Here is a 24,064-nt window from a genome sequence, read left to right on the forward strand (position 1 = left end):
CAGTATTTATATTGTTTTGACCTCTTGTAACCCAGCCCATTCTCACCCCCAAGGCGTCACTTAACTGACGCCTTGGGAAGCATTTAGACATGCTTCAATATCTGACGCTTTAGGCGCCCTTTAGCGTCAGTTAGATGACGCCCTAGGATCGCGTGTACCCTACCCCCACCCCACACCTAAACCTAACCGCGTCCTCTAACTGACGCTTTCCTTTAGCGTCAGTTAGATGACGCCGTAGGATCGCGTCATGTAAGTGACGCTAAAGGGCGCCTAAAACATCAAATATTGAAGCATGGTCAAAGGTGACGCCTTGGGGTGAGAATGCGTTGTGTAACCACAGCCACAAAGCGCCCGCGCCCTCAGATCACTTGGATGTGGCTTTGGTTACAAGATAGCCTGGCTAACACCAGACCACGTATAATTGAGAATGAGACGTGGTCTGGAAACCACATGTTCATTTTCTCGTATTTGAGGCGTGGTTTACGAATGCCCAGAGCCATATTATTGGGTGCTACGAATGTCTATCAAATGTGTACGTAGCTCATAGCCAATCAGTTCAATAATACCAGATGACATATGTAGAGCGAAAGAAAATTAGACGATGAAGACGACGATGGGTCAGAGATTTAGGAGATTTATGTATACACATAACGTGTTTCTCAATGTCAAGGATACTTCCTTGGCAGGACGGGTCCTTCCAAGTCTTTTCCTTCAGAGGCTAGACGAGGATCCTCTTTAGCATTCAGAGAACACGTAAATGGAACAGGCAAGCAAGTGTACATGATTGCGTCATTACATCAGTGGAAGGTCTGCTTTTGGCGCTGCAAAAATGGTAATGCTACTGGTTTGGTTGCTGTACCGCACTGTTTAAACACACTTGACAGTCTTTATGTCTTGTCAGCCCTCATAGAAATAAATAAATAAAAGTAAGGGATAATGCATAGCGAGACGGTTGTTATAGCGAATACAACCCTGCAAACTCTAACGCGAAGTGGAGGGGTCTTGCATCAGCCTGAAGGGGTTGTATTCGCTGTAACAACAGCCTCGCTATACATGTTGCCACTTATAACATGGCTACCTACCAAATAAATCAATAATTTAACACAAAATATTAATTTAAAAATGAATTGATTCACGGAATTTGGGGCCAGACAAACTGTCCAGAAACAATGTCCCAGCTGGGGAGTGGTCTTTGCACCCACAGACAATTCTCCTGCTGTCGGAGAAGTTAGGCAGGGCACAGGTGCACCTATTCCACCTGTGTCCCAGGAGAACGCTCACTGCCCAAAATTCTTCTCAAAGAGCAAGGATGCACTGGCCCACATCTGGCCCAGCTGTCCGCTCTATGCCTTTCCCCCAGTCTCGCTCCTGCCTCAAGAGTTGGAACGAATCAGGGAAACCAGATGCTCTTCTTGTGGCTCCGCTCTGGACGAACCAGGAATGGTTCAGCCCAGTCCTAATGCAGCTGTCAATAACTGCCCCATGGCCGATTCCGACAAGGAAAGACCTCCTCTCTCAGGCCAAGGGCTCAATTTGTCATCCTCACCTGGAACGCTGGGTCCTGCACGCATGGCCCATCAACAGGTACCCGCAAACCTCCCCGAGGGAGTGCTGAACACCATCACGCAGGCCAGAGCAACGTCTACCAGACGTCTCTATGCCTCAAAGTGGTCAGTGTTTGTTAACTGGTGCAAAACCCAAGGTTTTCCACCCACAGGCAGCGGAGTAACGGAAGTACTTCCTTCCTTCAAGAGCTACTGAATAAGGGCAGGTCCCCATCCACGCTCAGTCCATGTGGCGGCCATAGCAGTGTTTACAAAACCAGTGTTTTGCCTATCACTGGGGAAAAATTATCTGGTCATTCATTTCCTAAAAGGAGCTAAGAGGATGAATCTTCCCAGACCCCCCTCTATCCCCAAGTGGGACCTTTCCATGGTGTTAGTAGCCCTGAAAGGAGCCCCGTTCGAGCCGATCCAGACATCGGATATGAAACACTTGTCTTTCAAAACAGTGTTTATCATGGCTCTTGCATCAATAAAACGCATAGGGGATCTGCAAGCACTCTCAATAAGTGCAACGTGCCTGGAATTTGGGCCTAATGACTCAAAAGTTATACTCAAACCAAGAGATGGATACGTGCCTAAATCCCTCAACCCAGTTAGGGCGTTAAAGGCCTACGTATCTCGCTCGTCTGTTTTCAGACAGACTGAGCAGCTTTTCGTTTCATTCAGCGGTCGCGCTAAGGGCCTAGCCATTTCGAAACAGACCCTGTCCAGATGGATAGTTGATACCATACTGTAGCAATGGCATACACTACAAAGGGACTTGAGTACCCTTTAGGTGTTAGAGCACACTCCACCAGAGGCATGGCCTCATCGTGGGCGCGGTCTAGTGGGATCTCTTTACAAGATATCTGTATGGCGGCAGGCTGAGTCTCCCCGTCTACATTTATAAGGTTTTATAACCTAGAAGTTCCCGCCTTACAAGCCAAATTGCTGTCAGTTTAAAAGTCAAGTACCACCTGCCTCATTGTTTTGGCTCAGAGTACTGCACTTGCTTAAGCACTGCTCAACGGATTGTGAGTTTTTCCGGAGGGAAAATAATGCCCATGCTGTCACTCAGTACTGGCTGAAGTTTTTCTCTTCACCCTGACTGTGTGTGACACTGTTATATGAATAGCCTTTCTTGTGACTAAATTTGAGAATGATGCTGCTAGCCTCTCTTCTCGGACTCTCTGTGAGTTCATGGTGATTAGGCACTATATGCGCCCCCGGCACTTGGCCCTTGGGATTTTGGTGTTGGATCCCTACATGCACAACGTTTTGCATAATGTTCCCCCAGTGTTACTAACGTAACCTCAGTTCTCTCTAGAAGGGGGAACAAGTACTACGTATCTTGCCGTGCCTGCTGGTTTGCTTCGGCGATGAAAAAACTGTGATATCAGCCCATCAAGCTATATTATTAGGGCTAGTCCACGCCCGCTTTGGCGGGAGCGTGACGCAATGGGCGCGAAGCGCCCCCATTGGATGATCACCAAAGGGCCACTCTCGATAGGCTACTGCAGTTGCCACAGGACAGCCAATAGGCATGCTAAGCCGCCTTGCATACTATATGTCTGCATGGTGTCGAAACGCGTTTTGCAATAATTCAAAATTAAGGATATTTTTTTGGCTTCAATATCTCGAGGAAAAGAGGTTTTCTCCAAGCGTAAGATATTATGCAGTACTCGTTCCCTCTTCTAGAGAGAACTGAGGTTACGTTTGTAACCGAGTACGTTTTCTCACACAAACCGCTTGTTTCATCACATGATCCTTCAGAAATTATTTGCTTCTCAAGAAATAAATTGCGTTTTTAAATTTCTTAAAATTGAAAACAAGTATTTTAAATTGTAATGTTTTATGGTATTTTGATTAAATAAATATATGCTTGGTGAACATGAACTTCTTTTTTAAAAAGTGTAATATTTCCAAAATTGACGGATAATGTACAGTAGCCTATATATTCTGTAACATTCCCTTGTGTTAATAATACTGAAATACAATTTTGTTTCTACACTGTTGTATGAATTGGCATGCCTGTATTTAGCCATTTTATTGTTATCAAAACAGTACTGTATCGACTCCAAAAAAAATTGTGTGCTTTAAATGAAGCAAGAACGTCTGACCTTCAGTTCTAAAAAGTTGCATGTAATGTTTTTTTAACTCCTCATTTTGTCAACTTTTCTTTGTTTGAATTCAAATAAATCAAAAATTTAATCCTAAACCTTTCTCTGGAAATAAACTGAATTGGAATTCTTTTAAATAACTTGATGTTTAGATAATGTTTCAGTAACATCTAATGAAACTATATAACAGTGACTATAACACATTTTCAAAATTATACCACTTATCCAAATAAAATTGAGGCAAGGCACATTAAATCAATGATGCCTATTTAAGTGTTTAAAACATTGTATTATCTCTTGCTTTTGGAATATGCTTTTCTCTGTTTTATTGACATCATCCTCTGCAGTTTTTGTTAAAAGACCTTTGGAATTTTTGGACTAGTTTTTGTTATTTGATCATTACATTTGAATAATACTGAAATATGAACATAATTTAGATAAAAAAAACAAAATCATAAACCTTTTTCTGGAAATAAACTAAATTGAATTTATTTTAAATAATTTTTGATTTTTAGACAATGTTCCAATAATGTCTAATGAAAGACTACAGACCTAGAGAATTGTGACTCTATAATTCATTTTCAAAACTACCCACATAGAATTGTGCCAAAGCACATCAAATTATTGATTTTTGTTTTGAAATTCTTTTAAATCACATGACTTTGGAGAAGGCACTTTAAGTGTGTCCAATGAGAGAGCACATACCCTGGTTGTGCAATGACAGAACTGTGATAACCCCTTAATCCCCCAAATAACATTCATTCAGCTGCTATTGTGCAACATCTGCATAGCAGATGTCTAAACCAAAATCTGTAATTTTCTGCTGCTCACACAGGACTCACATTCACCATGGAGGCGCACATGCGTCCTCTTCTCTATCTGCTGCTGTGCATGAATTGTGTTGTTCAGGGAGATAACGATAAGAGGTAAGTATTACAAATATTATTTTGTTGTAGTAGTTTAATTATTATTATTAGTGGCAGTGGTAGAAACACTTTAATAATAATAATGAAACAAAACGCTATCTGTTTTTTTAAGTTGATGACACATAAGCTGTGTGGCTTACTACTACTATTATAATAATAATAATGATGATGATGATGATGATGTTGACCAATAGCAATATACAGTGGAGGCCAAAAGCGTGACTCTACAAGATCAATTGAACCATCAACATAAATATTTTATATTTTTAAAAATATTTTAAATATGAGGGAAGAACAATATATATCACTTTTGGTCACCAGGTATTTAAGAAGTGTTGGCTACTGTTGTATGTAATGCATGTTTTATAAAATTATTTTCTAGCAGTTAATGCAATTTAGTGGAAGTTGATGGTCACAAACATAATAACAAATGACAATAGCACAATTGTATGTCAAGATGAGGATGCACTTGATGTTCAGCTTCCGTATGCTGGTTCACAAAATTAGTTGTTATTGTATTTTCTAAAAGTGTAGTGCACAATCAAATTGGGTCTAACTTTTTATTCTTTACTTATGTTCTTGTTGATTACTTAGTTTGACTTTAAAATGATCATATTACTGAAGATAAATTGTTTATAAAAGCCATTTCCATTTTTATCAATATTTTTTATTAAGTCATGGAAATTCTCTTGGTTTGTGTGCATCAGATTCCTAATCACTGCTCCGAGTGTCTTTCATGTTGGTGTGAAAGAACCCATATGGATTCAGGTGGGGGAGGCATTGCTTGGAAAACCTGTGTCCTGTCAGTTAGAAACAGAGATGCGTATTCCCATGTCCACAAAGGAGATCAAAACAATCAGCAAAAAAGGACAGTTTGAGGCAGTGAAGCTTGAGGTAAATGAATAGATTTGAATGTAATTTCAGACTACTACCAAAAGTTTATTTTATCAGGATATGGTTATGTATGCATAAATAATTAGTTATGAAACTATGTTAAAAATTTTGGAATCAAATGAAATGTGCAACAAAAAATAATCATAAAAGCATTAACACTGTCATTTAAAAGTTGCTGTGTTTGAAGCGCATTTCTTGTTTTTTGTTTCCTTTTCAAGATATTTGAAAATGAAGTTTCAAACCTGAAATCGATCAATGGAGAGCCTCCTTATCTCAACCTAGCATGTGAAGTTGATGGTCAGAAAAGGCAGACTCGCGTCCTGGTCTCCAAACACAGTGGCTACATCTTTATTCAGACCGACCAACCCATTTACAACCCCACACAGAAAGGTAATAAAAACATTGTTTGCCTTACTAATCAGCCAAAAGTCAGAAAAGTCAAGCTGTACCAAAATAGCAACTAAGATCCAGTTCTAAATTGGTAACAAAGACGATTTTAGTAGTGTATTTAGTAGTGAGTGTGCAAACAAGTATATCTAGGGACCGTTCTGTATTTATGGAAAGGGCCACCGGAGGAAAATGGGGAGGGTTTTTTATTCTTTGTTGAGGGGAGGGTAATCCATTTTTTTTTACTTTAAGGGGAGGGTCACCCAACTTTTGCATTCATGAAAACGTTTCGGTTACCTAGCATAACCTCGGTTCTCTCTAGAAAATGGAACGAGTATTGCGTAGGTTAGCTTAGGCTATGGGAAAGATTCATCTTCTCGAGATATTGAAGCCAAAAAAATCATCCTTAATTTTGTATTCATTGTCAAAGCAGTGCAGCAGCTGCCAGACATAGAGTGGGCTATCTAGCGAGCTCATAGGCTGCTCTGCGGCAACTGCAGCAGCCTACCTATGAACCCGACGCGATGTCGCACCCAATGAGAGGCGCCCTCGCCCTCATGGCATCACAGCCCCCGCCAGAATGGGTGTGGCTTGGTTTATATAAGCGGGTGTATATGTCAACGCCGTGCGCGCTAAGTAGAGTGACCACCCGTCCCGCGTAGCGCGTGCGCGCACAGCGTTTGAAGCCCAATTCATGAGTCCTGAACGTATTGTTTTACTGCCTGTCCTGATGGGGTGCCAGATTTCTATAGAGCCTTCCAGGTGAAAACCCGGCTAAAACTCGCCGTAAACAGGGCTTAACATGTGGCGAAAAAAACACCCAATCTGGCAACACAAGCCACCAGTGTCGCACCGCGGCCGCCGTCGACAAAGGCGTCATGTGATAATTTAAACGGATTTTATAACGAGGTCGGTGAAGATGGGGAAAATCTTACATTTCTGTGCAAACTTTGAACTGAACTAGTTCATTTTAAAATGTGTGAACTGAACTTTGAACTAGTTCAGAAAGTGAGAACTTCCCTGGTTGCCACTCCCACGTGAGCTGCTGACTAGGTTGTTGTCAACTTTTTCATTGTTGTCATGACAGCACCTTGTCGTTCCGTGAACCTCTGGAGTTGTGAGTTTAGACTTTTTTTCGACTTTTTTTAAAACTGTTCCTGTGGTGTTGAGCAACTATAATTCCTGTTAATTAATTTTATATTTTTATTTATTTAAAGTGAATTAATTGTAATGAAAAATAAATAAAATTAAATAGCTAAAGTAAATCGTAAGTGGAAGTGCATCTGTCAATTCATTGAATGTTCAAAATATTCATTTTATTTAGAAAAAAATACACATTGGTTGGCCTATTCATGAGCATATATCAGCAATTACACATGTTTAGGGAATAGGGCATTATTAATGTATGTGCTAAGGCTTTTTTTTTTTTTGAACAATTATTCATGCACAAACAGTAAGGCAATAGTAACAATTCTAGATATGGGTAAACCACTATCACTATCGCCAAGCAGTGTCCCACATTGTCCCTCAGAAACATACCCCTTGTCCCCCCTTGGGCTTATTAGCAGGTGGTTACCCTAGCGCCAAGCACTACATGAGCCCCAGGGAACCCGTGGAGTCCTAAGTTAAAGGGAACAGTAGACCAACGGCGCCGGTCTGTGTAAGCATTCACTCACCAATCACTTTAGGAACATAACCGTGTCTAGGTTTGAGAATGAATTTGGAGTCATTTGGCCCGAACTCAAGACACGCAGTGCTGACAGACAGCGTGTGAAGGTCGCCCACACGTTTGACTGATGACAAGAAAAACGGGTTTGAGTGATAGGTATATTAAATCCACGGATTCTAGTGGTTCAAAGGAGAAATCTTTCAAGGCCTCGAGGACCTAAGAAAGATCTCACATAGGAACTGACGGGGGGCGCGGATTCAATCAATTAGACTGTCACACTAGCTATATTTCACACACTGGTTGGCGAAAAATATAACATTAGCTATATTAAACACACACACATCAGCAAAAAACACCATCAGTCTTCAGTCCAGAAAATAGCGTTTTATATTTCATGGCGGTGTAATGAGTGGAAGTAAGGTGTGGCCCCTTTAAGAGCTAGGCGCGTCCTCTTTAACCGTCTGCACTCTTTCAGGATGCTAATCTAGCTAGTACAGTGTAGTTCGACTTTTTCAGTTTTCCACATTCACAGGGAACTACGATATAACTAAACATTAAATTACCACACCTCTCAATCTACAGATTCCCGCATTTTTATCGTTGTATTTGTTGCTGTTGTAACTGTGACCGTCCACCTGTTTCAACCTTGATGACAGTGGTTCCCAACCAGTTCCAATGGGGCCGGAAGATGGCTTAAAATGATTTAAGACTAAATATACTTTCAAATTCCAGGTGTGTGCTAATGTAATATATCTTGTTTACCTGTTTCAATAACCTGTTTCAAGGAGCAGCAACAGCCAGTGCGCGTATCTCATTAGTAACCTGACCTGCATGGCCAATCGTCAGCTGAGAAGAAATCAGCTCTCACAGCCTCAGTATGACTATTACTGTGTTATTTAAAAATGTAAAACTGGACCTAAATCGGTTGATCAGCTGTCACCATTGATTGACAGCGTTTGTATTGTTTCTTGTGTTGACGAACTTGACCAACTACCTATCAGATCTGGGGTGGCCACGGGGTGGCCAATGACCTTTCAGGGGTGGGCCTGGCCAGAATCGCCAGTGGCTGTCACTAGCTGCGTTTACATGGACCCTTATAATCGGATTGACGGCTAAAAAACCTTCATGTAAACACCTTAACTCTACTCTAATCAATCATCTGTCCTTATACACCAGCCCGTTCTCATCCTTTAACGTCATATAGAACGCTATATGCAAAAACGGCGCTATACTACGCACATGGCACCCTTTATCGTTAATATAACACGCGAAGCCAAGACGTTATAAATCCTTTAGCGTGAATATGACACGCACACCCTACCCCACACCTAAACTTAGCCCTCACAGCGCGTGTTATATTAACGATAACGGGTGCCATGTGCGTAGTATAGCGCCGTTTTGTCATATAGCGTTCTATATGACGTTAAAGGATGAGAATGCGTTGTATACACAGCCTTGTGGACAAGCTGTGTCACTTTTGGCATGGTGACATTGGTATTGAAGTTCCCATAGCAAAGCCATGACACAATGTTTAAGTTCCACTTTGAAGGAGAATGTCTCAAGTTACGTATTATGTAACCTGGTTCCCCCAGAAGGGAACGAGTCACAGTGTCACATTGTCACACCCCTGTTACGCCTATGTGTCTTCTTCAGACAGAATCTGTTGATGCACATTTCTGGCATCTATTTATGGACTGTGCTACATTACGTTCATTCGTTTGGTCAATCAGATTGGCTTTGCTTCAGACACCAGCTGACACGTAAGCGTTCCCATAGCATCAACAACATGATGCAGTGTCTCCTTCTCAGGTAACCAACATACGTAACCTGATACTTTTTTTTTTATCAAATTTAAAAGATTACAGTATTTTCTTTTTTCAATTAATATGCATCTTAGTCCATTTAACTGCCTCTACTGGCATTTAGTTCATTTTAAATGGCTCTGTAGGGTGAAAAAAAATAGCATGTCACAAGTCAAAAATCCATGTATGTATTGCTACTGTGTATTTAACCTGATTGTCTGTGTTCTCAGTTTGGTTCAGGATCTTCACTCTGGACCACTCTATGCGACCAAAATCAGAAATAGTTTATGTCTCTATATATGTAAGTAAGAAAGTTCTATTTTTATTTTGTACCTTTAATACAATATGCTTATCTGTAGATCATAATGAGCACTAACACATTCTCAGAGTTTTTATTTCTTTTATTTATATAATATTGTATAATAGGATTCTTTCTGCAGCATACATTTTCACCATCGTTTATTGAGCAAATCAAGAAACTGGCTTGCCCTGCCTAACTGACCTTTATATCCTCAGAACGCTGATGGGAACAAGATCAAGAAATCGATGTACAACGTTTTAGGTGGTGGCATTTTGTTAAATTCCTACCACATCCCTGATGTTTCAAAGTACAGTCCATCTCATTTCATTTTCTATCATAGTAAAATACCATGTAGTATCAAATTTGTGATGCTTATGAAGATAAATATTAGTATGCCGTTCAGTCTTTTTAAGATTATACCATTCTGAAGCTGCTGTATATCATACTGTATACACCGTTTTAATTGAATTTCTCCAGACCTGGTGTATGGAAGATTACAGCACATTACAAAGGTGATGAGAAGAACCCTGCCATTCGTGAATTCAAGGTCCAGAAGTTTGGTAAGTGAATTGAAACTAAATATGGGCATTCACATATTTTCCTATTTTTATACATATCTACAATCTTTCATTTACAGATATTGCATTGCATCTAATTCAAATACAATGCATTTTTGTCAGTTCTTCCCAGCTTTGGGGTTTCTGTTCAGTCAGAGAAAGCCTTTCTGCTAGTGAAGGCAGAGACATTCACATTCACCATTCAAGCCTCGTAAGTTCACATTCAGATCAAATTAATACTCTTAAAGGGATAGTTTAGCTAAGAATTCAGTCATTATTTACTCATCCTTGTGGCATTACAAACCTGTATTTTGAGGTGAATATCAATATGAGCTTAAATTAAAAGATTTGAGAAAGCAGAATAATGCAATTTTTTAATCCTTTTAAAGATACACATATGGTAAGGAAATCGACGGCGGTTACCACTGTCGGTTTGGGATAAAAATGGATGAGTCGGAGAATAATCCTGGAGAAATTGAATTCATCAAGGGACTGGAGAAAACTGGATCTGTGAGTAAAAACCATCATCTATTGAAGTTCAAAGATGAGTACTACCTGCATACTCACAGATCACTTTTTGATAATTCTTTCATGATGTATTCCCTTTTTTTAGGTGAAGAGAGGCCGTGCTGGGATTACTGTTAAAATTTCAGATATCAACCAAAAGCTGAATTCAACATTAGATGATTTGGCAGCGACTAAGACCCAATTCTACATTGCTGTCACAGTTACAGATATTTTAAGTAATCAACCATAGAACAAGACATGATGTTTTTTTTTTTTAGAATAAGTTCAATAAACTTTAAAGACTATGGGCCAGATTTACTCACGTTGTGGGCTAGCAAATTTGGGTTGGTGATAACACAGAAACCTAAAAATCTCGGGACAGCAGCATTTGTCCAAATTTCAATCTTAACCGTTCTATTTCATCAGAAACAATCTTAAAACAGGGCTTTAAGTGTAAAATACCAAAACTATCTCACGACCAATTCGTACGAATTCGACGCATGATTAAAAAGTGTCTAATTCGTACGACCTCACTCGTACTAATTCGTACGATTTGTCTAAACCCACGGGATGGTTAGGTTTAGGGGCGGGGTATAGGGGTAGGTCATTCGTACGAATTCATACGAATTGGCCAATTCGTAAAATATGTACGATTTTGTAAAATCGTATTAATTCGTACGAGTGAGGTCGTATGAATTGTTACGAATTAGCCACTTTTTAATCATTCGTCGAATTCGTACGACTTGGTCGTGAGATCGGGTTGGAAATACAGAACTAACCCTTTAAGTGAACACTACATCAATAATGTAATGTTAGGCTAGCGAAAGCAAAGCATTTCCCTTTATTTACATCTATCATAGCAACTACATAAATTGGAACTGTTAATAGAAAACACAACTACAAATAATAAGATATACTTACAAGCTGTGATCCATAAACAACAGATTGTCCCGACAAAATGGGAATGGCTACGTCTTTTATGCATATAGCCTGCACTGTATACACTTCTGGAAGCTGTTCTATATGTAAAACGTCCAGTTCACAGAAAAACGTTGAAGTTGCAATGTTCAGGAACAGTGTTAAAAATGATTTTTTACCTCTCTAAATTCGTCAGCCTTAGGTCAAACTTTTTCCAGGGTGTAAAAAACAGCAACAACAACTCTACCTCTTCTCTAAAGCAGTCTAACATGGCCTCACCTTCTTTGTTGCATGTTTACTGGTGGCAGGGTTTATGTACATTTTAGGGTTTGTGACATCACCAACCCGGGAAGAAGCTCACTGTAGTCCCTACCGGTCCCCATGATTTTGCCCCATGAGACATGGTCCTGGATCAACATATTTTGTTGATCCTGGATCAACATTCCTGTCCCAAAATGTAGTCCTTACCCAAACCCTACCCTTAAACCTAACCCTACCCATAACTTGAATAACACTGATGTTTAAGTCCTTCACCCTGGTTCTAAGCCTAAACTTGACATAAACTGTAAACTTGTCCCTCAGATCTGATTGGTTGATTGGAAAGTTGATCCAGGATCAACAAAGATGTTGATCCAGGAACATGTGCTTCTTTGTGAAATCACGTTCACCAGTCCCCACCAGACATGCTTTTATTGGATTGTAGTCCTACGCTAATTTGCCCTGTTTAGTAAATCTGGCCCCAACAATGCAAGTTTAACTGAACAGATTGATTATTGATTAAGATGCCAAAGTTCTGGAAATAGTTAAAATTTTCAACATTTCTTAGTTGATGTTAACTCACTTAACTTAAAACGACCATGTACCTCTCATAAGGTGGTGAGGTACAGGAATCAACAGCTTTCATTCCCATCGTTTTGAGTCCATTCAATGTGGATCTGTCTCGGACAAGATTGTTCTACACTCCTAAATATCCCCTTCAAGCTGTGGTAAAGAAAACACTTCTATTTATAATACAATGTATTGCAATGATCCTGTCAGTCATTGAGGATAATGCTTGCAGTAATTCATAACTGTAGCTTTCACTCTTTAATAGCAACATTTTGCAGATGATTTTGTGTTAGTTTACAGTACTAGGTCCCTGTTTTTCACTAGGTCACAGTCCATCACCCAAATGGTTCCCCGGCCGAAGGCGTTCAAGTGAACTTAGATGTATCAAGCACCAAAGAACAGTCAATAAAAGTTACAACTAATGAAGAGGGAATCGCATTTCACTCTTTCAACTTGGAAGGAACACCATCTTCCATTTTAATGCAGGTAAAACGAATAAAGCTCTTTTAATACCTCTAAGGCCTGTTTCACACTGCTGGCAAAAGCAGTACATTTATTTACTATTACGCATTTATTGTTTTGTATTAAATTTGATTATGAAACAAGCCTCCTTTAAAAAAAAGTATTTAATACAACACTATACTGTACATTTTGGACCTTTTATTTCAACAGGCAACAGTGGATGGTGTCAAGTTAACAAGAGAATTGCGCCCAGTGAAATCCACAAAAAACAGCTTCCTGTATCTGAGTGTGACTAATAAAGTCATGTCATCAGGGGAGTCTCTAGATGTTACATTTTATGTCAGTGGAAATCCAGTGGATGGGCAAATATATTATATGGTAAGCAATGTATTAAAGGTGCCATCTGGAACTAAAAATCTAAAAATATTGCATATTCCATAACAGATGGGGGCAGTATACCTCCAGAAAATGTGTTGTGCCGCGGCCGCGCGCACTCTCACGTCTTCAAACAACACAAGCGAGCGCTGTTTTGCTCTCTTTCTCCGCATATTATTCAAATCATTTGACATGATCGTAAAAGGTTGGAAGACCGCAGTTTCACGTGGAGCATTTGGAGATTTTTAGAGATCAGAGACTCAATGAACAACATCTCAACACTAAATGATGAAGACCGCCTCATAGACGCCTGTCTCAAAAACAAGCTGGTGCATTTCGAAGATATGGGAAAATAAAAGCCTGCGGGCAATTATTTGAAGTTTATGGTGTTCGTTTTGTTCATATTACACTTTTATTGTTTGTTTGAATTAATTTGACAGACAGCATTGGCTGATGTTGATCAAGCTAGCGCCATTCAGAGCTGCCAACTCTCACGAATTCACCGTGAGACACACGCAATTAACACTTAGCAAGCAGGTTAGGTAAGCTCTCAGATTCTGTAAATTTTATTACGCAATTCAAACAATAAACACCGTTTTGGCGCTTGTATATGTTACACGACAGATCCCTATAGCGCACATGAACCGATCGTCTCTACTAGCTAATGGAAAAAGAACACGAACTCTGTTGAAAGATACAGTATGCTACAACTTACCAAAATGTATTCCTCATGCATAATGTCGACCAATCATTTTTTGAACTCTTCCCTGAACTGAAATGTAGTAATGGGCTGTATTTCCACACGACTGACATCAGGTTCAAGTACACACAAGCCTGCGCGAGCGCGACTCACTCGTGTACTGCAGTTTGGCTGGTGGTAACGTTGCCCGCCTGCATACCGCCTCCCATGGCCGAAACTGGTATTACGACACCTGCCGGGCCGGGGCTAGTAATTTAGCATGCTAATTTAGGTTTATATCTCGGCAGCACTATAACTTGTCAGTTTTTTAATTACATTATTGCACTTATTTCTTCTCATTCTTTTGATGTGTGTAGCTCATTTTTTAGATATTTTTACCTCAATTATTACATATGGCACCTTTAAAAAGTCATATTTTTTAAAGTGAATGTGTTTATATACCAGAGAACTTGAGAAATATGTGCATCTCTTCAGATTGTCAGCAGAGGCATGCTGAGAACAGCGAGCTCTGTTGCATCAGGCTCTACAGTAAAAATATCCATCGGTATCAGTCCAGAGATGATCCCGTCCTTCAGAGTGATCTCCTTTTACTATGACACAGATGGTGACATCATTGCAGACTCGGTGTGGGTAGATGTAGAGAACAGGTGTGAGGGAAAGGTGAGCAGAGACTAAAATGCTTTTAATATATTTTTAACAGCTTACAATGTTTTAGTTATCTTATGTCAGAATTATACAGTGCAGTAAAGTATTGGCAAATGTTTACAGTTCTGCTTTCCAATCTCATGTTTAGCTTGAGATAAAACTGAATGGCAACCATAATTATCAACCAGACGATTCAGCTGAGCTTGACATTGATGTGGGAACACAAAATGCAAAAGTGGCCTTGCTAGTTGTGGACAAAGCCATTTATGCCCTGGGTTCTCCAAACAAACTCACTCCAAAACAGGTGTGTCGTACTACTGTAACTAGCACCCTTTGGTTTCTGAACAATCAGATATAGGCCTACATATAAAAGAAACCCAAATTTGTTATTTTATTGTTTCTCATATTGTGTGAAGGTGTTTACCTCAATGCAGTCTTATGATCTGGGGTGTTCGTATGGCGGTGGAGAAAACACAGCTGCTGTTTTTAATGATGCTGGTCTGGCTTTCATCTCGCACTCGACTACAATCCGTTCAATGATGAGAAAAGGTGCTAAATGATGCCAAACTCTTCTCTACTTCAATGCTTGAGAAATGGAAAAATAATGGACATTTTCTGTTTACATGGAATAGTTGTTACAATATGCAAATTATCATTGTACTTCTAGGTTTCAGCTGCGAGTCTGGTTTTAGGCGCAACAAACGCTCTACAGATATTCAAACAGAAATGGCTAAAAAAGGTGTAGTATTGTTACCTGAACCTTTTGTATCAATTCTTAAAGCTACAGAGTCAGTTATAGTTTTATTTATATACTATATTATAGTATAAATTAATATTTTGAATTAGCTTTCATTTTTATATTTTAAGTTTTCATTTTATTGTTGATGGTATGTGCTTTTTAAAAATATATATTGTTATTTATCTTTTTTATTTCATCAGTTTTTATTGTTTATTTTCAACTTAATTTCTATTGTGTGTCAACTTAAACTTCTTTATTTCATTAGTTGCCAACATTTCTAAATTTAATTTAGGTTATTAAATTAGCTTTTATTTGAGATGTTTTTCAATAACCAAAAACAATTTTTATATATTGTTTTCGTTTGAATTATTTTTAACGATGTGAGTCTAATTTTCGTCCAAGTACCATTATGGGCAAATTAAAAGTTTAATGAAAAGTGACTGAGTGCACCTATATACAATTTATATTCTCTTTTTTTATTTTTTTATTTTTTTTTGTATTGTTGCTATACACAGTGGCATACATGACCTATGCTTATTATGAAGATTTGTAATCACTGTTAATTTCTCCTGCTCATTACGTTTGTCCTGTAGAGGCCAAATTTAAGAAAGCAGAATTGCAGAAATGCTGTCGCCATGGTTTCACCCTGATTCCTATGAAGTTCTCTTGTGAGGACAGAGCGAAAAGAGTGAGCAAAACAGAAAGTAAAGACTGTGTGGAAGTCTTCCGAGAGTGCTGTGAGTTTGCAACCAAGCTAAGAGACAAAAAGAGGAGAGAGGACCTGAAGAAAGGGCATGGCAGAAGTGAGTCATAGAAGTGCCATAAGGCTTTTGTAAATTCAAGTGTGCCAAAATCTGTGCAACTATAAGACATCTTTCTGTTTTGTTTGCTTGATTCTGTTTCTTACACAAATTACTGTATATTTCATTCAATTATCACAGCTGCTGATTCTAATGAAGATGAGGAATTCTTTGATTTTGATATACAATCAACTCGCAGATATTTCCCTCCAAGCTTTGAGTTTAAGCAGATTGATGTGAAAGGAAAAGTAAAGTGAGTAGGTTCTTGGTCTATGCAGGCCTATAAAAATGTTACATTTAAATACATACTGTATGACACAAGAGTCTAAGGAAAAATGTGTTCACACATTTAACAATAATCATACATGTAATACAATATAAAATGTTTCCATTGAATTTTCTTTGAAACAGTTTTACAAATGTCTGGTATGATGTAATTGCACTAGTTCTTTCTTCCAGACACACAATCTATTTACCCCACTCTATCACAACATGGGAGATCCAGGCTCTCAGCTTATCTGCATCCCATGGTAATATTCCACTTTCCCTGCCATCAAATTTAATGTCAATCCACCACTGAAATAAACCTTTTATTTCTATTGCTTACAGGTTTTTGTGTGACAGAGCCTCTTGACCTCCTTGTATTTAAGCCAGTGTTTATGTCCTTGAGGCTTCCCTATTCAGTCAAACGCTTTGAGCAACTGTCTATAGTTGTGGTGATCTTTAATTATGGAAAGCTGAAAAGAGAGGTTTGTTTAAATAAAGTTTTTTTAGAACGCTGAGTGGCACTATTCACTGCATTATCATACCACTTTGGCAATAATGACTGGTACATACATTTACAGTTGATACATTTTATAGTGAATAAAATGTTTATTTATTTATTTATTTATTATAAAAAATGTATAGATATTTAATTAAAAAGTAATATATAAAGTCAGTAATTAATTTACTAATTATAAATGTATTATTTAATGAAACTGTAATGTTTTATCCTTTAAAAAATATTAATTTCTTTTTCATTATCTTTTCATGTTGTAAGTCAGGTTGGTGCAGTCCTATTATTATTAGTAGTAGAAGTATTATTATCATTTATGAAATAAAACTAAATTTAAATAATCACTACAGTGTTTGTTACATTTGTTACATTGTAAAAAAAAAACATAAGAAGATAAATTATTTCTGAGATTAATATATATTGTTTTTCACTTTTTTGGTCAGCTTGTCGTGCAAATGAAGAAAGTGGACGGTCTTTGTTCACCCGGGTCAGCATCTTCCTCTTCCACTGTCAGAATCAGTCTGGAGCAACAGTCCTCTCAAACTGTGACTTTTCCTGCCGTTCCCATGGTAACAGGTGAAATCCCTATCACTATTGCACTTTATGAAGATGAAGAAGAAAAAATAAGTGTGGATGCCATTCAAAAAATGCTCTTGGTCAAGGTAAGGGGAAGGGATATACTAAAATAACCCAATTTAACCCATATCTTTTTTCTTTCTTTCTTTCTTTCTTTGAGCAATTAGACAAATCTATTTTTTGTCTTTCTCTTCGTGTCACAGAATGAGGGAGTGGAAATGAGAGAAGAAAAGACTTATTTTATTAATCTGAATGGTGAGATTATTAGCTATTGTTTGATTCCCCAGTTCACCCAGATATACACATATGGTGGCTGTGTTTTTTGACAAAGTTTGAGACATGGTAATCTCTACGTGTATAAAAACCTGAACTCTGCTCATCAGGTAGAAGTGACCAACGCTTGTTTATTGATGGATCTTTCCCAAACAGCACCGTTCCTGAAACAGATGTCAACCTGTTTGTCAAACTAGAAGGTCTGAAGCAAAAATTAAGCTGTTGTGAATTTCTGACATTGCTTTTTTTTATTTATTTTATTATTGATTGGTCAAGTCAAACCTAGTTATATATATATATATATATAATTTCTATTTTTATTTATTTTGTATTTCTTTTATTTTATTTATTTATTTTTTTATTTATTTTTGATGCAGAGGTAGTATTTGTCCAGTCCACTGCTGTTCCTCTACTCTCACCATCCAAAGTGGAAAACCTGATCCGGGCACCGAAAGGCTGTGGAGAGCAGACTATGATCTTTATGTCTCCAACTGCTTTGTCAATCCGCTACCTGGACAAAAGTCAAAACTGGCTGGAACTGGAAGCAGGCTCCAGAGACAAAGCATTAGATTTCATTGAACAAGGTTTACTGTATGCCCAACACAATCTTAAGACAATTTGTAACTATTTGACATTTTTAGAGGATTTTTTTCATATGAATTCATGCAATCTCATTCATAAAATTTCATATGATCTGCTTACGCTCCAGTGAGTGGAATGTAGGGGTGGGAATATGATGGACTTCCACACATACTTTTTTCAGAAAGATCGTACATTTTTGTACAATTCTCATCGTACTAATTCAAAGTGAGGTTGGGTTGGGACGCAGGGTTGGGAGGTTCAGTCAAGAGGGCCATTCAGCCGATGAGGCTCTGTGCACGTTCCTGCTAATTCATACAAAGTCGGCACTTTTGTAACTTCGTACCATACATGCCAACTTTGTAACATAGTTAGGTTTTCCTGTGAGATTAAGTTGTTATGCCACATAAGATATTTAATGGAATCAGAAAAAATAATGACAGAATTTTTTCTGACTGTATTAGGCTGTACCCTGCTCTGACTAAAAGTTTGTGGTGTCACATTTTATTCTGGCAGCTTATGACCGAATTTTAACATTCAAAAAGCGTGATGGATCCTATGGAGCTTGGCTAGACCATCCGACAAGTACATGGTGAGTTTGCATTTATTTATCAAAAATAAGCAAAGTCATACAAATGTTTTATGCAAATCAGCGGCACTTGCCACATCCCATATTTATTGTACCCAATAAAATATAGCTTAATTTTTAGATTTTGAATCCCCAAAAAAGTATCAAATGGCTTCTCACTTCTCGTAGGTTGACTGCATTGGTGGTGAAAGTGTTGTCTATAGTGGCTGATCGACAGATCGAAACTCTTGAACAGCAAGGAAAAACAGAACGATTGATTTCACAGGAAGACATTCGCCAAGCAGTCACATATCTGATTGGAACACAAAGCTCAGATGGGTCCTTCACTGATGCTAATCCAGTCATTCACAGGGAAATGCAGGTCTGAACGTCTTCCATCATTTGCCAGTAAACCATGGGGTTTTGCAAAAAGCTTGACCCTGTCAAACAACATGTCAAACATTGCAAAATAGTATAAACAGGAATTGCCTTCCTGTGGTAGTGCATTGAATGTGCTGATATTCAATGTTTCTGTGTAGGGAGGTATCGGAGGAGTTGAACAAGATGCCTCTTTAACAGCTTTCATCACAATAGCCCTCAAGCATTCCCTCCCTTTCTTGGACAAAGAAAGAACCAATGTGGTAAGAACTATTTATTGTATCATTTACAATGGCCTCAAGAAGTGTTTGGACACATAAGCCACAATCTGCGGCACCGCTTAGAGGATAATGGTGATGGAAAAATATGTTTTAATGTTTTTGCGCTAATCGCTCATAAAGCATTTGTGCTCCCCTGCTCACAAAAGCATTATTTCATCACCAGTTTTGCGTTCACGTGCAAAATGCAAAACTTTCACAAGCGAACACACAGTTAACACAATGAAGAACAAAAATTGTTTACAAGAGAACGGAAAGTGCAAGGGGAATGCTAAAGCATACAAATCTTTTTTCAATGTCCCTTTGAAGATCTGCAAAAAAAAAAAAAAAATGTGATAATATATTTGCATTATATAATTAAATATCAAAGCAGGTGGCTCTTTATGAAGGAAATATAGCACAGACATTTTTTTTTATTAAAGTGTTTCACAGAAAAAAAAGTTGGTTAGGTGTAGTTATGAAGGTGTCATGTCAGTCTTATGAACACCCCTTCAAGTAAAGTGTTACCCACTCACCTAAAGGATTATTAGGAACACCTGTTCAATTTCTCATTAATGCAGTTATCTAATCAACCAATCACATGGCAGTTGCTTCAATACATTTAGGGGTGGGGCCTCCTGAACTCCAAACTGAATGTCAGAATGGGAAAGAAAGGTGATTTAAGAGCGAAAGGTGATTTAAGAACGGGAGCTTCGTGCCCTGGATGTGCATCCCACAAATCTCCCACAAGATTATTCAAGACAGTTGAATGCCACGTAGAATTCAAGACAGTTCTGAAGGAGAAAGGGGGTCAAACACAGTATTAGTATGGTGTTCCTAATAATCCTTTAGGTGAGTGTATATTGGCAGTTTAAAAATGAAATGTCCATTGTGTGGAGCAAAAAAGGTTTGGGTAAATAAAAGCACCCTTTAGCATCAATATAACACGCACAGTTATGGGTAGGTTTAGGTCTGGGGTAGGGTCTGCGTCTCATATTGACGCTAAAGGATGCCAGTCACCTATATGACGCCTTGGGTTCTGTGTGTGATATTGACGCTAAAGGGTGCCATGTGTGTAGTATTTCGATGAAATGTCATATGACGTCACCTATGTGACGCCAAAGGATGAGAACGGTCTCGTCAAAACGCATTGCTTTACAAATCATGAACTATGTAGCTATCTATTATGCAAGAAACCACTTAAAAATGTATCTTTATTACTAATAATTTGTCCCTGTAATCATAATTGGTGTAAAAAGTAGCAACAGTTGTTGGTGTTTTACTGCCTCTAGTGTTCATTTCAGCTGGAAACTGCTGTGAAATGTGTGTAGGTATGTTTTTTTGCAGTTTTGCAGAAATGTTAGAGTTACTCACTGTATTTCCTATTAGCTTGAAGCCTGTTCGAGACAATAATGAAATAATACAATGTTTTAATAAATGAAGTAAACCAAATACTATCTTTTAATGCTCACTAGGAGAGCAGCATCTCTCGTGCCACCGACTTCCTACTTAAACGGGTTGATGATCTTAAAAGACCTTATGCGCTATCCATTACGGCGTACTGTTTGTCTACCTGCCTAGCTGACCGAACTCAAGCAATGTCAGCATGGAGAAAACTCAGAAGTCTTGCAAAACCAGGTATCATACCAAGTGTTTGCCTTCTTTATGGAAGTGATCATGACTTTAATAAATCATTTTAGTCATTCATGTATTTATGCAAATTCTTTCCTCTCACATGCTCATCTGAACCGGCAAGTGGGAGAGTGTCTTGTGTGGCAAGATTATGACGATCTGCGACTAGTAAATGAGGCTAAAATTTCCCGTGTGCCCCCTGGAATGGCGTTAACAGTAGAGACCACCGCATACGCTCTCATGACTGCACTAGAACAGAATGACTTTATAACAGCACATGCTGCTACATGCTATTTGTCTTCACAAGAGAACTATGAAGGAGGTTTCAAATCAACACAGGTGAGCCTAAATATACTGGAGGAAACTGTATGTATGTTATAAAATGAGAAAACTATTTTATACCATTCAAATACACTTTAGGACACTATCATGGCTTTGGAAGCCCTCTCAGAGTATGCATTGAAGATACCAGAAACCCCCATCACTACAGTCAATGCACAGTTCACCGTTTCAGGAAGGTCTGAGATGGAAAAGCTGCTTTTGGAAAAGAATGAAAATAAAGTGGAAACAGAATTAAAGGTAAACAGTCTGAACCCGTAGCTGACTAATATAGAAAGATCAGCTGTTGCTGCTTAAAAGTTTGTGAATCTTATTGAGACAGCTACTATTGGTTACTACTACTATATTAAATACAGAAATTATTGTAAAATCTTTCATATAAAAACCCCCATTTCATAATAATATATCAAAATACTGTAGCATGACACACCCATATAACTCCAGGTGTCACAGTGAGCCATGTTCTTATAAACATAGTTTCACTGTGACTTACAGTTGTCTTAATTTTCTGTTATTTATTTATTTTTTTTTAATAATGGTATAATTTTTGTCTTTGCAGAGACTAGTAGGAAGAGGAATAGATGTAAGCCTTTCGGGAGAAGGAAAGGTTAAAATGAAAGTAAGTAGTAAAATATCCCCATAGTGTGTGTATACTGTATATATACTGTATATATATATATTTCCCTTTTGAATGGAAATGAATACTGCGTCATGGCTTTGATGCTATGGGAATGAATCTCCATGACCGGTGTCTTCAGGAAATCACTTGTCTGTTTGCATTTGTGTGATATTGTATTGATAATGCTGTGCATTGTCGTGCTCCCACATCAGAGTACTGAATTACATTGACTGGCTGATCTTAGCTTAAATATCTTAATTTTTGTTCTGAAGATTAGGATTTGTAACGACATGAGGGTGAGTAATTAATGACAGAATTTTCATTTTTGGGTGAACTAACCCTTTAATTTCTCTAGAACTGACAGCAGAACTAGAAACGGCTGAGCTTATCGATACTGCAGTCTTTCATAATTTAGCACCGGGGCTTGTTTAATACCAGGTTTCGGTACCCATCCCTACCCTACCTTTGAGGGTGCGGGAGACAGTCTTTGCTCCAACCCCTGCTGCAAGAAGGAAAGCACAGACCCTATCGAACATCTTTGGGGGTCTTCCCAGCAAGAAGAACATGACTCGACGAACAGATTCCACTTCAGGGCATAAAAACGTCTCGTGGACGGTCTGGTAGCTTGTGGAGGCTACGAATCAAAACTCGCAGGTTCAAGATTGGCCGTATCCCACCACCTTTCTTGGGTACAATGAAGTAGGGACTGTGGTGCCCTTACCTCATATCGGCTAGAGGGACCGGCTCTATTGCGTCCTTCGCCAGGCGTCCTACGTCCTACAAATAAATAAATTGCCACACGAGGTAATAAATATATATTTTGTTTTGCTACTTTAGGTGGCAAAGGCTTATTATGCTCTTAAGGAAGAATCCAACTGTGCTGATTTGTCAATAACTGTGACTGTAGAGGGAAAAGTGGAATACACAAGTGAGTTCGGCAAAATTCAGCCCTAATTTAACTATATATAACTGATATACTAATATCTAATTTATGAAGATTATTAGGTAGTTATTACACAGTGAGATAATATGTGTATATTATGTGTAATTATTCTTACAATTGTTTTTTTGTATTTGTTTTTAGCTGAAGTACAACAAACTTACAATTATTATGAGGACTATGAACAGGAAGAAAAGAGGGAGGAGGAGGAAGATCTCCCCCATTCTGGCATTGAGTGGTTTGATGCTCGCAGCAGACAAAGAAGAGACACCACTCAAAACATGCAAAATGATGTGGTCTATACAGTGTGTGTTAGGTGAGAAAAAAGTATTCTAAAAAAAGTATATTATCATAATCTTGTTAGAATCATAAACTATAGTATATCATCACTGTCTTCTCTCACAGGCACACACAGGGGAGAAACCTCTCTGGAATGGCCATTGCTGACATTACTCTACTTAGTGGTTTTGATGCAATCAATACAGATCTGGAAAAGGTCAACCCTAATCTTATTTAATGACTTTTGAATTTGTCGCATTTTGAAATTATTTTGATTCATTTTTAATTGATAAATGTAATTTATTTCCATTGTTTTTCCTTTAACATATTTGATTTCCTTTTTAAATTGTACACTGTTATATATATATATATATATATATATATATATATATATATATATATATATATATATATATATATATATACCAGGCTTTAGGCATGGATAGCAAGATGATGCAATACAGTTGAATGCAATCATGGATGATTAGGCTGGGCAGTGAGTTATGGGTAATGAGGTCCTAGAGGGAGTAAAAATAGTCTGGGGTAGAGTGCCCTCTGGTGGCAATCACAGGCACTCTAACTAGTGACTGTGACAACAATGACTTCTAAATATTTAGATCAGTTAATATAGCAGAATTCATATTACAACAAATTCTAACCTGTTTGTCCAAA

The 24,064-nt window shown here is 38.2% G+C and overlaps 1 protein-coding gene across 1 annotated transcript in view; it reads left to right on the top strand.

Moving 5' to 3' along the window:
* Positions 1-4,441: 4,441 nt before the first annotated feature.
* c4b (complement C4B (Chido/Rodgers blood group)) overlaps positions 4,442-24,064 on the top strand; it is a 28,018-nt gene continuing 8,395 nt past the window's right edge. Inside the window, exons 1-34 of the mRNA XM_039674593.2 lie at positions 4,442-4,590; positions 5,298-5,484; positions 5,703-5,874; positions 9,573-9,643; positions 9,859-9,950; positions 10,121-10,203; positions 10,324-10,411; positions 10,590-10,710; positions 10,814-10,943; positions 12,499-12,611; positions 12,778-12,939; positions 13,126-13,293; positions 14,465-14,650; positions 14,784-14,939; positions 15,052-15,184; positions 15,303-15,374; positions 15,968-16,177; positions 16,316-16,427; positions 16,634-16,704; positions 16,784-16,923; positions 17,396-17,614; positions 17,732-17,783; positions 17,912-18,001; positions 18,179-18,385; positions 18,897-18,972; positions 19,138-19,330; positions 19,488-19,589; positions 21,059-21,221; positions 21,340-21,554; positions 21,636-21,794; positions 22,114-22,173; positions 23,011-23,101; positions 23,258-23,429; positions 23,519-23,609. Of these exons, the coding sequence (XP_039530527.2) occupies positions 4,514-4,590; positions 5,298-5,484; positions 5,703-5,874; positions 9,573-9,643; positions 9,859-9,950; positions 10,121-10,203; positions 10,324-10,411; positions 10,590-10,710; positions 10,814-10,943; positions 12,499-12,611; positions 12,778-12,939; positions 13,126-13,293; positions 14,465-14,650; positions 14,784-14,939; positions 15,052-15,184; positions 15,303-15,374; positions 15,968-16,177; positions 16,316-16,427; positions 16,634-16,704; positions 16,784-16,923; positions 17,396-17,614; positions 17,732-17,783; positions 17,912-18,001; positions 18,179-18,385; positions 18,897-18,972; positions 19,138-19,330; positions 19,488-19,589; positions 21,059-21,221; positions 21,340-21,554; positions 21,636-21,794; positions 22,114-22,173; positions 23,011-23,101; positions 23,258-23,429; positions 23,519-23,609 (4,434 nt within the window). The 5' untranslated portion in view covers positions 4,442-4,513. The remainder of the gene's footprint in view (positions 4,591-5,297; positions 5,485-5,702; positions 5,875-9,572; positions 9,644-9,858; positions 9,951-10,120; positions 10,204-10,323; positions 10,412-10,589; positions 10,711-10,813; positions 10,944-12,498; positions 12,612-12,777; positions 12,940-13,125; positions 13,294-14,464; positions 14,651-14,783; positions 14,940-15,051; positions 15,185-15,302; positions 15,375-15,967; positions 16,178-16,315; positions 16,428-16,633; positions 16,705-16,783; positions 16,924-17,395; positions 17,615-17,731; positions 17,784-17,911; positions 18,002-18,178; positions 18,386-18,896; positions 18,973-19,137; positions 19,331-19,487; positions 19,590-21,058; positions 21,222-21,339; positions 21,555-21,635; positions 21,795-22,113; positions 22,174-23,010; positions 23,102-23,257; positions 23,430-23,518; positions 23,610-24,064) is intronic.

This window comes from Pimephales promelas, chromosome 12 (assembly GCF_988280905.1).
Source record: "Pimephales promelas chromosome 12, fPimPro1.hap1.1, whole genome shotgun sequence".
NCBI lineage: Eukaryota > Metazoa > Chordata > Actinopteri > Cypriniformes > Leuciscidae > Pimephales > Pimephales promelas.